A 16564-nucleotide genomic window follows, 5' to 3' on the forward strand; every position below is an offset into this window, starting at 1 on the left:
ATTATATAAGTCTTAGCTATTTTTATGGAAGCTAGGATCACATCTCAGTACCCTGTGTGCAGTTCTATCCCCGTTTCTGGCTGTGAGCAGAGGCAGTCGCAGCGTTTGCTGAATGAATGAAGGAACAGAGACCCTCAGCTCCTGCCTTCAGGAGACCCTCACCTCCACTCTGTCATGTGTCTCAGCTGACCCTCCCCCAAGTGCCCAGGACCACCCCTCACCCCCATCCTCTGTTTCCTCAGTGAAGTGCACCCCCCTGTGAACCCCCCTGCGGCCGCTCAGTTTGCAGGTCAGTCACCAGGCAGCAGGTAATCCACACCAGCCTGAAGAGGAATGTGCTTTTCTGTGTTACTAAAATGAATGCACCTTGAAAAGGACACTCTACCCTTCCCTCTCCTTCCAGTGCTTCTTCACTTGATTGGCCGTTTTCCCCATCGTCCTCCCTTTCCTGCCCACTCCTTCCCAATGCTCCGTCCATACCATAACCCTCCCTTCTCCCACCTCCTCCTGGAAGCCTTCCCAGCTTGACACCAACAGTCCATTACTCTGGCTTGTCACAAATATATTTATAATCAAGCGTGATATGCAAAGTATTTTAACATAAACACCTCCTAGGACAGTGACCAATCAAAATGTCCCAGAGCTGTGTCAGGGAGGCCCCCACCCTGCTGTGTCAGATTTAACTCTTTGATTCCTAAGATTCAGGAGGGGAGCTGGTAGGATCTGGAGGAAGGGACTAGAATGACCAGAGAAGTGGGGAAGACACCGGACACTCGACAGGCTTGGGACTGTGGCTCTTTCTGCAGAGAGATGGAGGTATACCCGCCAAATGCCAGCCTTCAAGGCTGAGTGTCTACCTGTGTCCAGATTCCAGGCGATTCCCCACGTGGTTTCCACTCAGACTGAGAGAGAATCTACAGTAGCAGAAGGTGTATAATAAAGTTTGCGTCTTTGGCTAGATTTCACTTACTTGGAAAATGACCAGTTTCTGATCATACTTTTCAACTGACCATAATAAAAAATGATAACCTGTGCTTCCTAAGCATGTCCTTTGTTTGGCGTGCTCTGTGAAAGCCTTTATCAGGCTTTGGGAATTTGACCCCCACAGAGCGGTGGTGAGTTAGTCTGGTGGTGGTGGTTTAGTCGCTAAGTCATGTCTGACTCTTGTGACCCCCATGGTTGTAGCCTTCCAGGCTCCTCTGTCCATGGGATTCTGCAGGCAAAAAATACTGGAGTGGGTTGCCATTTCCTTCTCCAGAGGATCTGCCCAACCCAGGGATCAAACCTGGGTCTCCTGCATTGCAGGCAGACTCTTTACCAACTGAACTCCAGAGAAGTCCCTGTGAGTTAGTCTGGCTTGTTTTAATTTTCCAAATTGCCAACCCTTACTCCCCTCCCCCACCTCCCTCCACATATATCCAACTAGATAATCCAAGAAAGATTTTAGTCTAAACATGATCTGTCCATTCCTCTAGGGTCATCCCAGCCCCTGAACTAGGCAGAGTTTCCCACAATGTGTTTACAGCACCTTGAATCCCGCCCCCCCTCCATCATGGCATTGCTCACTCTGTGTTCCGACTGCCCATTTAATATTTACAGGGCTCAGCAGGTGATGGGGCTCAATAAGATTTGCTGGCTGAAAGACAGGAGAAGTCATTTCATAAGATACACTGAGTGCCTACCATGTAAGGGTCCCTGTACGGAGAGGTATAAGACGCAGACCAGGGCACTTCCCTGGAGGGTCCCTGGAGGCCAGTGGTTAAGACTTGGCCTTCCAGTGCAGCCGGTGCAGTTCAATCCCTGGTTTGGGAGCTTAAGATTCTATATGCCTTGTGGCCAAAAAAAAAAAAAAAAACAAGAAAGAGAAGCAATATTGTAACAAATTCAATGAAGACTTTACAAATGGTCTACAAAAATAAAAAAGACATGGATGAGGAAGGCCTGCTCTCTCCCACAGGAAACATCCTAATGTTGTGATATTAACAATTTCACAGAGCTTCTGCTTCTCCCACGGCTATGGACATGCACGCATGGATGAATGTGATGTCAGAAAACTAGACGCTGTGAAGTCAAACAGTAACTAGACTAGTTCTGTATTATGTTCATACATCATCACCATCCACGCTGACTAATGTTCTTCTGTGACTCAGAAGACATCGATCTTCTAGCTAAATAAAATAGTTTTCGAATGAAGCATCTGATGCCTGGAAATTAGTTTCCTTACATAACTGGAAAAATGGAGGGACTTTTTTTGGTCTCACTGATTTCTCTTACCTGGCACATTTTCAGTTAACATTTAAAGTTAACAAGACAGAGAATCCTTACCAGTTAAGACAGAGCTTGGCCCCAGCATCAAAACGACAAACAGCTCTTTCCAATTCTAAGACACAAGAGTATGAAAATTTAAACTGCCCAGGCTCAAGAGCAGAGCAAAGGATAGAAATCTAGGAGAAAACCAGTGAAAAAGGCTTCTTCACATAATTGGAGAATCAAAGGAAGGAGACACGCTCAGCACATTTTAAAGCATATATATATATAAATTATCTTGAGGCTTAATGTTAGTAAACTAATTGATTAATTAATTAAATTTCTCAGGCAGCCAAATTCAGAAAAAGATTGAAACATGCTTTGAAATGGAAAACTACAAACAATTCACCCTCTTTGCCTCTCCTCCCCCCTTAATGAATTTTTATCTTTCGTCTATTTAAAATGGTCACAAATTAGGTCTTTTAAAAATATATATATATTTATTTAATTGGTCTACTTGGCTGTGCTGGGTCTTAGTTGCGGCATGTGGGATCTAGTTCCCTGACCAGGCACAGAACCCAGGCCCCTGCATGGGGAGCATGGAGTCTTAGCCCCTGGACCACCAGGAAGTACCCACAGACTAGGTCTTAACCACACAGCAGTGCTTGAAGGAACAGGGTAGTCATTGGCATGACTATAAGGTATCACAGATCTGCTCCCAGAGTACTGGCTGCCCTAAATGCAGATCGAGAGAGGGTCGACTCCAGGCATTTGCAGCTCCCTGTAAGGAAGAGAAAGCACCAGCCTTGGGGAAGAGCACTCGGCCTCCGCTCCATAGTCCGGGGGAGCCGGTGGAATGATGCACTGTGCCTTCTCAGGTGGTTTTCTGGGGAGAAATGCAAAGTAAGCCACAGCTCCCGTTGCGACCTGTGCCATCCAGCTACACAACCTGATTCATGCTTTTCCTTATCCTCTCCTAAATTCACTGCCTTCCCTGGTGGCTCAGCGGTAAAGAATCCAGTAAAGAATGCAGGAGATGCAGGTTCAATCCTGGGTTGGAAAGATTCCCCTGGGGAAGGAAATGGCAACCCACTCCAGTACTCTTGCCTGGAGAATCCATGGACAGAGGAGCCTGGTGGGCTACAGTCCATAGGATCACAAAGAGTTGGACATGACTGAAGTTATTTAGAATTCAAGAAAACAGCACACAAACTCACAGCTGTTGCAGTGATTGGTGGTGGGTAAAATCGAAGGTATTGCTAACTGCCTGTCAGCATGCCTGATTTTCCTTAGTTTATGCATCTGGCTGCCTCTCCAATCTTCTTTTATAACATCCTACGTTTCCTCCATCCCTTGCAAGCAAAAGAGAAAAAGGAAAGAGAGAAGTTTCTAAACATTCCCTTTTTATCTGTCTTTAATAATGGGGCCTCCCTGATAGCTCAGTTGGTAAAGAATCCGCCTGCAATGTGGGAGACCTGGGTTCTGTCCCTGGGTTGGAAAGATCAAAGGGAAAGGCTACCCACTCCAGTATTCTGGCCTGGAGAATTCCATGGACTAAGTCCATGGGGTTGCAAAGAGTCGGACACGATGGAGTGACTTTGACTTTCAATCAGTATAATATTTTATGCTATTTGCCAAAAGAGTATAGCATACATAGACTATAAAAGATGAATTATAATATAAATTGGACTAAATTTCTAATAAGCAGAAAGTTCTTATTATAAATTCACCCATAATATTGATGAGATGGGCAATTGTTCATTTTGATGAGACTTCTGGTTATCATTTGCTTGTAGTCATTCCCTGAATCTATAATTTCCTCTAATTCTGATGCCCTTATGTGGCTTGTATTTTATTTGCTGTATTATGTAGTTGGAGCTAATGATACAAGGAGCTCATGTAGTTCAATTAGTTTATTTAAATTCAAAAGAAGCCTGAAAGCCTAATCTGTCACTTGCCTTAGAGCAGAGCTATTTCAGTCTCGTAGTTAATGTTAGGAATTAAGCCTCGATGTAAATAACCATTTTATTCCCCTATGCTTTGTCTTGCCCATATCTTTCTGGAAATGTGCTGGAGAAGGAAGAGAAGTCAGGCCAAATGTTAAACTCAACCTTTGCTCCTGACTTAGACCCAGAAAAATGACGAACCAGTAGAAATCTGCTCGAACCAAGGCCTTTGTTTTTTTTCACTTTCAAAAACTTTTGAGAGATTTTGAAACTAGGGAAACTGAGTCTGTGAGCATCTGATACACCCGGCCAGTTTAGTCCCTGAGAAAATATCTGCTAAGCAACTTGGGTTTCCCAGGTGGTTCACCATTAAAAAATTTGCTTGCCAATACAGGAGACGTGGGTTCCATCCCTGGGTCGAGAAGATCCCCTGGAGAAGGAAATGGCAACCCACTCCAGTATTCTTGCCTGGGAATCCCATGAACAGAGGAGCCTGGTGGGCTACAGCCCATGGGGGTCACAAGAGTCAGACACGACTGAGCACAGCTAAGCAGCTTACATCACAGGGACCTAAGCAGTGGTCCCTTTGATTGAATTTTCTAGTTTCAAGCTGTGTACACTGTAGGTACTTAATCAATCCTCCAATTGATTGTGACTCAGTTTGCCATTTCTGCTGATGTGCTTCATATGGACTTCTCACAATTCTCCGAACTTATTGGGACTGTTACCAACAAACGTCTCTGGTGTCCCTTTTTACTGTAACTGTTCTTTATGTGGCTTTCTCCTTTTACCAGATTAGGAACATTCCACAGGGAAATAGATATAGAATTGACAACATGTAGCAAATTATTTTTTTTTTTGCAGAGCAACTGTGGCTGTCTCTCAAGCTCTCATAAACATCTGAAGGGGTTCAGATGTGGGAACATGATCACACCCCCATTTGACAGATGAGAAAACTGAGGCACAGACTATTATATATTATGCGTAAAATTCAGTGTAACCGTCTTGGGATGAAGCCACAACAAGAACTGGGGATTTTCCCACTATGATGCATAGCCGCTTTAAACTAGATTAGTCATGCCATGTTAATCAGCCCTGACAAGTTTCAGCAGGAAAGATATTAAAGAAAATCAGATCTGAGGTTCTTCTAAAGAGAGAGAGAGAAAAGTTGGCACTGATTGTGAGAACAGGAATAATAAAAGAGTTAAAGAGCTTGGGAGAGAGGCCAGAGGGAAGCACCATGATAGAGAGACTTAACTAGTATCAGAAAGGTGCTTTTTTTAATACCAGGTTTTTTATCTGCTCTGCAGAGAAGGTGTTAGTAATAATGAGGAGGAGGATAATAATAATAAAAACTTACGGAGGGCTTACTATGTGCCAGAAATTGTCCAAACACTGTATATGCATTAAATATTAATCCTTCCCCAAGTCTGCTGCTAAGATGCTTCAGTCATGTCCAACTCTGTGCGACCCCATAGACGGCAGCCCACCAGGCTCTGCTGCCCTGGGATTCTCCAGGCAAGAACACTGGAGTGGGTTGCCATTTCCTTCTCCAATGCATGAAAGTGAAAAGTGAAAGTGAAGTCACTGAGTTGTGTCCAACTTTCAGTGACCCCATGGACTGCAGCCCACCAGGCTCCTCCGTCCATGGGATTTTCCAGGCAAGAGTACTGGAGTGGGGTGCCATTGCCTTCTCCGAAGTCTAGGAAGTGGGAACTATTGTTGTCCCCATTTTACAGACGTGGCAACTGGAGACCACAAGGTCCCATGGAAATAACAGCAGAGCTGGATTCTGAGCCCACATAGTCCAGGTCCAATATTTTGCAGGTGGCTTAGTGGTAAAGAATTGGCCCGCCACTGCAGGAGATCCAGGTTCGATCCCTGGGTTGGGAAGATCCCCTGGAGGAGGGCATGGCAACCCACTCCAGTATTCTCACCTGGAGAATCCCATGGACAGAGGAGCCTGCTGGGCTACAGTTCATGAGGTCGCGAAGAGTCGGACACAGCTGAGCGACTGAACACACAAAAAGTTCAGGTCCAGGGACTGTTCCCTTTACCCCTGGTGCAAACTTCCTCTCCAGGAATGAGTCCAGGACAGAACCGGCTTCAGGAACGTGGCCCCAGGACAAGAGGATCTGCCGCCGCCTCAGGATTTCGCTAAATTGGTTTCCCTCATGTGGAAGGTGAGGGAGTCTGAGAGGTTCTTCCCTGGCTTCCACGGGATCCCAAGCAGGCCCCTGGACTCCAAATGTCCCCTCAGGCCACTTTGGGAGTGCACACTGTCTGTTCCCAATCTTGAAGTGACCTGAAGTGAAGCGGCTCAGTCTTCAATTCGCAGTCTGACTCTGCGACCCCATGGACTATAGCCTACCAGGCTCCCCTGTCCTTGGAATTTTCCAGGCAAGAATACTGGAATGGGTTGCCATTTGCTTCTCTAGGGCTTCTTCCCAACCCAGGGATTGAACCCGGGTCTCCCACACTGTAGGCAGACGCTTTACTGTCTGAGCCACCAGGGAAGCCCCCAATCTTAGCCTCAGATTCTCCCTTCCACTGCCTGGCCGGCTCCCTTGAAAACGCCATCACGTGCAGAAAGCAGTGAGCAGCCAAGACCCAACTGGAAAAGGTGAAATTCAGTGGATCAGGCTGTGACCCTGGCCCTCAACTGGAATTATCTCCCAAAGGGGCCTTTTTAGAGTCTGCTGATCAACAGCATGGCTCGCACTAAGAAACAATTTCAAATTATCCCAAGTGATACAGCAGGGGCCTTTTGTCAGTGTGAACTGTAGATCATATAAAATCCATTGCTTTTCCCATGGAAAACTAATGGGATATAGTTTTCTGTTAGCAATCCCTATGGGCAAAACTCCTACTGTTAATCCCTGTAACAATCTCCTAATTAATCTGTTTTCTTTTTTGCTTCCATATTTTAACTGACTTTTTCAATTAAGAGCGTATGAGGAAAAGATTCTGAAACTTACTTGTTTTTAAATAAGCAATTAGAAAACCTCCTTTTCCAATTATGCTTTTTCTTTCTCGCACCAACCTGATTCTGAAATCTTTTCTCAGCCAAAGCCGCATTTATTCTCTCCCACGTCGTGTCATATAATGACCATGTAATTCTGAGAGCTCAGATCTGTTGTTCTGCCAAGCACATGTTATAGTTATTTAACATTTTTCCTCTCGTCCTGTTGAGAATCAACATGGGTATTCTGTATTAGAATCTTTCATGGTCTCTTATTTTAATAAACTTAATTCAGCTTGAAATTCTTACTTGCTTCTAGCCATTCTCCCTAAACTGAATTTTCCTGGAGTAGAGAGTATTTTTGGAGGTAGAATGAAGTGTACAAAAATCCTATGTAAACTATATCCAGATTCTGTTATTGTTTTTAAATAAATGGATCCCATAAATGGATTCCAAACAGTGTAAACCATTATATTAGATATAAAAATCCAATAATCAGGATAAGATTTTACTGTTGCTGTTGTTGTTCAGTTGCTAAGTCGTATCTGACTCTTTTGTGACCCCATATCCCTCCAGGCTCCTCTGTCCATGGGATTTACCAGACAAGAATACTGGAGTGGGTTGCCGTTTCCTTCTCTAGGGGATCTTCCCGACCCAGGGATCGAACCTGCATCTCCTGCCTTGATTGGCAGGCAAATTCTTTTCTGCTGAGCTACCAGGGAAGCCCAAGATTTTATACATAACATAAAACGTAAATCCTGTCTGGCTCCTCTCCTGTTTCCAAACTTTCGGTGGCAATCAAGTTCATAGCCCTTAACTTGACACCCAGAGTTTGTTGTTACCTGGCTCTAGTCGACTTCTTCCTGTTTTCTCTCTTAACATCCTCTTCACTGCAGCCCACCCCGCGTTCTGTGATCCAGCCTTGAGAAGCTTCGTGAAGGTCCCAGATGGTTCAGCCCCCTAGCACATCCTCTTCCTCTTTCTCTCATGTTGGATTCTCCCCTCTACACACACACACGCACACGCGCACACACACTCCAGCCCCAGCTCCCTTGCCAAGCTCCGTCTCATCCTTCAGGTCTCCGTTTAAATAAGTCACTTCTTCAGAGCCCTCGCTTGCCACCCGTCTCCGTTCTAACGCTCTCCCTCCATCTTCTCTCAGCCTTCTCCAGAACCCGGTCCATAATTTGTAATTAAACATTTGTCTCTGTTGCTGTTTAGCTAGTATCTGTCTTCACCACTAGATTTCAGGCTTCCGGAAGGGAGGCAGCAGAGCCTATGTTTTCTCATCTTTTAGTTAGCTAGCCCTTCACTCAGCACCTGACGCAGAGCAATAAATATTTGTGGAATGAAGGAAGGAGGGAGACCCTAGCCTGGAAATATACCACGAACAAACGTGAATTTGATTCCAGAACATCTGTCATTTCTATAGTTGGTGGGTCTCACCTGGAGCGAGTGGAGTCCTCTGGGGCTACCGTGTCCACATTAGACCCTGACGTGGGACCATCGGCCTGGACTCCTCCAGGGATCCTGTTTTCCAGTTCTAGAAAGTTCTTCACAAGGAATCTGGGACGGTGCCGCCCTGTTCCATCCCACAGAAGATGCTGTCCCAGTGCTCTTCTCCAGGGACTGGGTCCTACCTCTCTTATCTCTCTGCAAACAGTGTTTAACCAGGAGAGGAAGAGTTAAAATAAAACAAGAAACAATCCTGGCCGTCACAGGAAGACTTTGCCAAGACATTTTTCATCTTCATTCCTTGGACCAAAATTTAGAGACACTATTTTTGACAGTTTTGTTTTGTTTCACAGTGATATACAAAGATGCTTTACATTTCTGCTCACTGCCCCCTCTCCCACTCGGGTATGACAACTTGCTTTGATAATCAGCAGTTTTTGTGCGATGATGCATATCCCGACAAATCTTACTCCTTAACAAAAACTTCCTTACAAGTTGTTTACTGTGTCAAACAGCTTGTTATATTTTGACAGTAGCTTTTCCTTTAGGACTTACAGAGTCCTGTAGGATCCCTTTCTAAAATTCTGCTGCCTGGAGTCTTCCTGATGTTGAATTTGTATGCCTCAGACATCCATGCTATGATACCCTTCAAAATATTGATATTAATATTAGAGCGATTCAGGGCCCTCTCTTCAAATATGGGTTCTTGCATAAATATCCTATAGAATTGAAAATAACCTTAAATGTAAGATACTTAAATAAGTATAATTAAGTAACCTTTATCATGCTTTCAAATGAAAAGTACTCTATAGAAGAACCAAAAAAACAATCAAAATGTAACTAAATCTGTAGTTTTGCACTTACTGTAAAGAAGTGAAAAGGTTTTAGTCACTCAGTTGTGTCTGATGTATGGACTGTAGCCCACCAGGCTCTCTGTCCATGGAATTCTCCAGGCAAGAATACTGGAGTGGGTTGCCATTCCTTTCTCCAGGAGATCTTCCCAACCCAGGGATCAAACCCGGGTCTCTCACATTGCAGGCAGATTCTTTACCATCTGAGCCCCCAGGGACTATAAACAGAATGATAGATAAATATTGTTTTCTTTCTTTGGTAATACTGACAACACTTCCTCAGTGCTTACTACCTGACACACATTTCTCTGCACCTTTTATCTGTATTATTAATAACTCATCTAATCCTACAACAGCCCTTAGAGGAAAATACAGTAATTATTTTCATGGTACAGATGAAAACATAATACACAAGAAGTTCAAGTAACTTGCTCAAAGTTACAAAGGTAGCAAAAAGCAGAGCCAACTTATGTGCCCAGGTTTCTGCCTTCAGAGCCTGGGGTCTTAACCACTTCTCTTGCCCCTTTCCAATAGACAGAGCCAGGCAAATGAGCTTTTTCTATTCCCAAATCTTCATATATATTCTATTTTAAATCATGTTAAGTAGCCTATCATTCTGCGAAGGATAATGCTAGATTTTTACCCTCCCTGGATGTTCAGTTCAGTTCAGTCACTCAGTCGTGTCCGACTCTTTGCGACCCCATGAATCGCAGGACGCCAGGCCTCCCTGTCCATCACCAACTCCCAGAGTTCACTCAGACTCACGTCCATCGAGTCAGTGATGCCATCCAGCCATCTCATCCTCTGTCGTCCCCTTCTCCTCCTGCCTCCAACCCCTCCCAGCATCAGAGTCTTTTCCAATGAGTCAACTCTTCACATGAGGTGGCCAGAGTACTGGAGTTTCAGCTTTAGCATCATTCCTTCCAAAGAACACCCAGGGCTGATCTCCTTCAGAATGGACTAGTTGGATCTCCTTGCAGTCCAAGGGACTCTCAAGAGTCTTCTCCAACACCACAGTTCAAAAGCATCAATTCTTCGGCCCTCAGCTTTCTTCACAGTCCAACTCTCACATCCATACATGACCACAGGAAAAACCATAGCCTTGACTAGATGGACCTTTGTTGGCGAAGTAAAGTCTCTGCTCTTCAACATGCTATCTATGTTGGTCATAACTTTTCTTCCAAGGAGTAAGCGTCTTTTAATTTCATGGCTGCAGTCACCATCTGCAGTGATTTTGGAGCCCCGAAAAATAAAGCCTGACACCGTTTCCACTGTTTCCCCATCTATTTGCCATGAAGTGATGGGACTCGGATGCCATGATCTTCGTTTTCTGAATGTTGAGCTTTAAGCCAACTTTTTCACTCTCTTCTTTCACTTTCATCAAGAGGCTTTTTAGTTCCTCTTCACTTTCTGCCATAAGGGTGGTGTCATCTGCATATCTGAGGTTATTGATATTTCTCCTGGCAATCTTGATTCCAGCTTGTGCTTCTTCTAGCCCAGCGTTTCTCATGATGTACTCTGCATATAAGTTAAATAAGCAGGGTGACAATATACAGCCTTGACGTACTCCTTTTCCTATTTGGAACCAGTCTGTTGTTCCATGTCCAGTTCTAACTGTTGCTTCCTGACCTGCATACAAATTTCTCAAGAGGCAGGTCAGATGGTCTGGTATTCCCATCTCTCTCAGAATTTTCCACAGTTTATTGTGATCCACACAGTCAAAGGCTTTGGCATAGTCAATAAAGCAGAAATAGATGTTTTTCTGGAACTCTCTTGCTTTTTCCATGATCCAGCAGATGTTGGCAATTTGATCTCTGGTTCCTCTGCCTTTTCTAAAACCAGCTTGAACATCAGGAAGTTCACGGTTCACGTACTGTTAAAGCCTGGCTTGGAGAATTTTGAGCAGTTAGGGCTTTGGGTTTCTCATATTTACACAAACTGTGTAAAATTGTTTATGTAAAGAAGACCTCTTATGTGTGACAATTGAAACTTGTCATTAACCCTGAATGACCTAAAAATAGCAATTCCAGTAAATATTGACCTTTTTTTTTCTATTCCTATTCAGAGCATTAAAAAAAACAAAAACAAAAAACAAAACAAGGCTATTCAAATTAAATCAATCCTCTACTCATGTTTTTACATCCATTCTCTCTCTTTTGCCATCCTTCTCAACTTCCACCAAGTTCACAAATACAGAGATCTCTTATCCCCAGTTTCTAAGCCAATGCCTGATAATAGTAGGTGCTAAGGTGCTTTAACTCTGTCATTCTACTAAGAAATGAATTCTATTAATCATAGACTCTTGAAGGTTAAAGGAGTCTTAGTGATCTCCGCATCCAGTTGATTGTTTTACAGATGAGAAAGCTGAGGCCCCCTAAATGTGAAGTGACTTCCCAAGGTACCTGGATGTTGCTGCTGCTGCTAAGTCGCTTCAGTCATGTCCAACTCTATGCGACCCCATAGACGGCAGCCCACCAGGCTCCCCCATCCCTGGAATTCTCCAAGCAAGAACACTGGAGTGGATTGCCATTTCCTTCTCCAGAATCTGGCCCTACCAACCACCAATTATACAACCTTTGGAAAGTTTCTTGATCTTTCTGAGCCCATTAACTCTTTTGTAACATAGTGATCATTACAGCTGTTATAAGGAGAAAATGAGATAACCCTGTATAAACTGTCTGGCACATGGGTAATCAAAAATATTCCTCACTCCAAGCATATAAGTAAGAACAGTAGGAAATTGTATTAATTCTCATAGAAAAGAAGATTCCATCAATAAATTCCTAATTCAGTGTAGTAAATCATGTTCCATTTCCTGGAAATAGTTTATACAGTTCCTTAAGAGTCCCAGTGTATCAAGAGATAAGAGCATTTACAAGAAAATCGTGTTTTTCCAGGCTAATCAAAATTTTTGTCTGCAGCTACAAAGCATTACATTAGAAGTGATGTGGTGGTTTAGTCACTAAATCATGGCCAAATCTTTGTGAACCCATGCACTGTAGCCTGCCAGGCTCCTCTCTCCATGGAATTTTCCAGGCAAGAATACTAGAGTGGGTTGCCATTTCCTTCTCCATGGGATCTTTCCAACCCAGGAATCAAACCCGCATCTCCTGCACGTGTCTTCTGCATTGAAAGTGGATTCTTTACCACTAAAACATCAGGGAAGCCCCTTACATTAGAAGACTAGTGATCAAATCGACCATTATATGAACGAGCAAAATATAATAGCCAGACTGGTAGACATCAGACTGTATCACAAATTCTAACTCTGTTCTATGGAACTCTGCTTTCCCAAATCCCCTCATGAGGCCCAATGTATGTTTGTGCATGTAAACCCATACATACATCTTGTATACCTGAGCCTTTCCGGGTGTTATCTCCCTAGTGAACTGACTGTATTTAAAGAGAGTTTGAATTGACGTTGTCTGGGGGCAACTTACCCTCTATACAAGAAACGTCACTCTGTTTAATCCTCCCCTACACCTGCTAATGGGCAGTGGCTACATCCTGTATCCCATGACCACCTCCCACCATAGATGGAGCGAATGTATTTGCATACCTGACATAAGGCAGCCAATCCGAAGGCTGGCCACATACCTCTGTTGAAGGAGCTGGCCTAATCTGAATGTGTTCTTGGAGATTTGATTGTAGCAAATCCTGAGACTAAGGCCATTGTCAAGGGAGGACAGAAAGAGAAGTAAAATAAGAGATGCCTGAGGCAAATTGGCAGGGCTGGAGGGACCCCAGGACACCATAAAACAATGAGTAAAGCAGAGTTACGATTAAATCTTCGTCTTAAAATTCTATGGAGAGAAGTAGATGGAGAGATGCCAAGACTGCTTTGATTCAGATTATTTTCAATTGCAGGTCCAGTTTGCCTGTATTTTTACATTAGACCTTCCAATACTGGACCCAAGTTGTCTATTTCAGGAACTTCCCTGGTGGTCCAGTGGATAAGAATCTACCTTCCAATACAAGGGACATGGGTTCGATCCCTAGTCTGGTAACTAAGATCCCCCGTGCCCCAGGGGTAACTAAGCCTATGAGCTGCAAATTATTGCAGAAGACCCAGCACAGCCAAAACAAACAAACAAAAAAGTGTCTATTGCATACATTAGGAAGCCGGATGAAGCATCCACAATATGAACTTGAGCCTAAGGAGACACGCTGACCTTGCCCATGGGTGTAGAACTACTTTAGCATTAATGTGACCTATTCCTTCTGGTGTCCCTGTATCTGCCTCAGTGTCCTCCCTGCAGAGGGCAGCACAGTTTCTCATGTTGCCAACACTAGGGCCTCAGGACAGCACAGGCTGATGAGCTCAGACCACCAGGACTAGACTAGGATATCTGTCTGCCGTTCTCCACAGCAGCACTGGGAGACTCACACTTGGGAAGGATCCCGTGCTGCCAAACGCACAGCTAAAACAAGCGGGAGGCAGAGTGAGAACTCCAGATGTTTAGAATTAGGACTACTATAAACAAATTTGTTTCTCCAGATCCACCCAGCTCGCTTTTTAAAATTACTTTTATATCTGGTAAACAAGCTCATATTCTCTTTTCTTGGTTGCAAATAGACTAATTCTTCAGGGAATGACAATTCTCGTACTGGTTAGCACAGTTCGTTATTCTTTCTCCAGAAATTGCATCATTCACACATCAACATGATTCTCTCAATCGGTAGTTTGGAAAAGGTGGGAATACAGTATAAACATTAATTACCATTTGCAGCCACTCTTCAAAGACCGGCTTTAGGCACACCTGTCACCTAATTAATTTTATTTTTTACTGTGCCAACTTGAACGTCCCAGCATTACTTTCGTTGTACACACTTCACACCGTCAAAACCTGACATTAAATGTTATATAACTGTCACGGGAGCTGGGCAGGGACACGGGCGGCAGCGTTCATGTAGCAAGCTGATCTGTTGCAGGTGGTCATCTGAGTTCACCTGTGCATCAGTTACTAAGAAATGCCCACTCCTAGACTCCTTCCATCACTCAAATCAGGGATGTCTTCAGCCAACCTGGAGCGCACATTTCGAGAAATCATATAGTGCTGATTACTATCCCCACAGCATAAATGTGGCACATAATTATTCACATATTGTCATCGTTCCAGCATGCACATCTAGCAAGTTCAAAGCTTCCTTTTGATAAGGCAGAATAAACATGCTCCTCTGATCACCCTCCACACTGCCTGGAAGGGTCTGACTTGACTCTGCTGTCAATGTTTCTTCAGGGTCTTTTGTCAGAGTTAGAATCCATTCAGAACAACAGTAACATCTCAGGAAGCTTCTCTGTTCAACAGGTTTGAGCAAGGTTGACGATCAGCTAATGGCCGATCCACTCCTTGTGTGTTCCAACTCCGATGTATGTTCCAACCCATCTGTGCTCGCACACACACAGATACACACCTTCGCATAGATGAAGTGATTGTGAAATGGTTGACAAAGAGTTGAAAGCTACTAGTAACTGTGCTAAAACGAAAACTCTTTTTTTTCTCCCCCAGGGCCGTTGTTCAAGAGAGAACTGCAAGTATCTTCACCCTCCCACACACTTAAAAACTCAACTAGAAATTAATGGGAGGAACAATTTGATCCAGCAAAAAACTGCAGCAGCCATGCTTGCCCAGCAGATGCAATTTATGTTTCCAGGAACCCCACTCCATCCCGTGGTGAGTACACTGAAGCTAACAAGGACGAGGACGGGCTTGCTGATGAAAGTGTCAGTAGGGGCAATGTACCAACTGTTGACCTAAAATGGCCTCTCTCTACTTTGTCTCTTTGGCTACAATTAAAGCAAATAGCTTTGAAGCTAAATAGATGCTGAAAAGAGGGTCTTTTAGATTATCCAAATGGGAAAAAAAATGCATGAGGAAACTGTAGGCAAAGGCAATTTCTAATCGATACCCGGAAAATCTGTGTCACTCCAGCTCTTTCTCACCGGTCACCTCCATATTTGATCTATCTTAGAAGGGAAATAGTTCTCCATTGAGAGTATGAATCGATGATCTATGTAAAGAGGAGATTTTGATGCCTAAAACATGTTTAGCCATGCAACCGATTATTTCATTTCAATGGTATCATTTTAAGGAAGGGGAAAAATGAAACCAGAGAAGTTAATGGATTTACCCAATGTCCTGCAGTTAATCGGTTGTGGAGCTGGGCCTAGGCTTCAGACATCTTGACCAGGGCGCTTTCTGCTGTCTGCTCCACTCCCGACCACCACCACCCCCCGGGCCTGAAGGAAGCCTGAACCAGGGTGCCTCAGCCACCCACACCTGCTGTGTCAGAGGCCTGCAGAGGGTGTGGCAGCCGTGGTGAGGAACGCAAGATTAAATGCCAAGGGAGTTCAGTCTATGAATATGTATTGTGTAATATTTTCTCCCTGACTTCACAGTGTTTGAAAGTATTTCCTTAAAGGTCTGGAAATTGCTTTAGGAATGAGGCCCTGAGGGAAAGGAGTGCATTTTTTTTTTTTTTGCCTTTAGTGAAGTTCGTTCACATTTGTAAATTATTTGTCAAAAACAAGCTAATTAAAAAAAAAAAAGCAAGTGAAGTGAGTGAAATTTGCTTTTTAAAAAGAAAAGTACATACACAAAGATGATTGTTTAAAAATCAGTCTTTATTGTATGAAAATTCTATTGTTATTGAAAGCTGCTAAATGAAAAAAGGATAGCTACCAGGGCGTTGTATTTTCTTATTGTGTGTCTGTGAGATGAGATGGGGAAGGTGGGGGCTGTCCAGGAAGAGGGGAAAGGATCTGGGTAGATGGTTGGCAGTTCTGCTTGTCTCCAGGTTTCTACCCAAGAGTAGTGAGTGGCACCAAGTGGCCAGGAACCAGCTCTGCCCAGAGTGAAAAAGTGCAGGTGCAGGTGTGAAGGACCCTCAGATAAATAAGCTACAGTCTTGTAGGTGTAGACAGACTCAGGGAAAAGGCAAAGCAAGCTTCAAGCCCAGGGAACTAGATTTCAGATGAGGCAGGAAAGGCTGCTTGGAGGAAATCCCAAATAAGTACCTCTTAGGGCTTCCCTGGTGGCCCAGCAGTAAAGAATCTCTCTGCCAATGCAGGAGACGCAGATTCGATCCCTGGGTCAGGAAGA

At 43.9% G+C, this 16564-nt stretch overlaps 1 protein-coding gene across 7 annotated transcripts in view; it reads left to right on the forward strand.

The window, feature by feature from the left end:
* Nucleotides 1-16564, forward strand: part of MBNL2 (muscleblind like splicing regulator 2) — a 169054-nt gene that overhangs the window by 98790 nt on the left and 53700 nt on the right. For all 7 annotated transcript variants that reach the window (XM_040267361.1, XM_040267364.1, XM_040267363.1 and 4 more), the window contains exon 3: nt 14972-15136. In XM_040267361.1, coding sequence (XP_040123295.1) covers nt 14972-15136 — 165 coding nt within the window. The remainder of the gene's footprint in view (nt 1-14971; nt 15137-16564) is intronic.

The sequence above is a fragment of the Oryx dammah genome, unplaced genomic scaffold (genome assembly GCF_014754425.2).
Source record: "Oryx dammah isolate SB20612 unplaced genomic scaffold, SCBI_Odam_1.1 HiC_scaffold_24, whole genome shotgun sequence".
Classification (NCBI taxonomy): Eukaryota; Metazoa; Chordata; class Mammalia; order Artiodactyla; family Bovidae; genus Oryx; species Oryx dammah.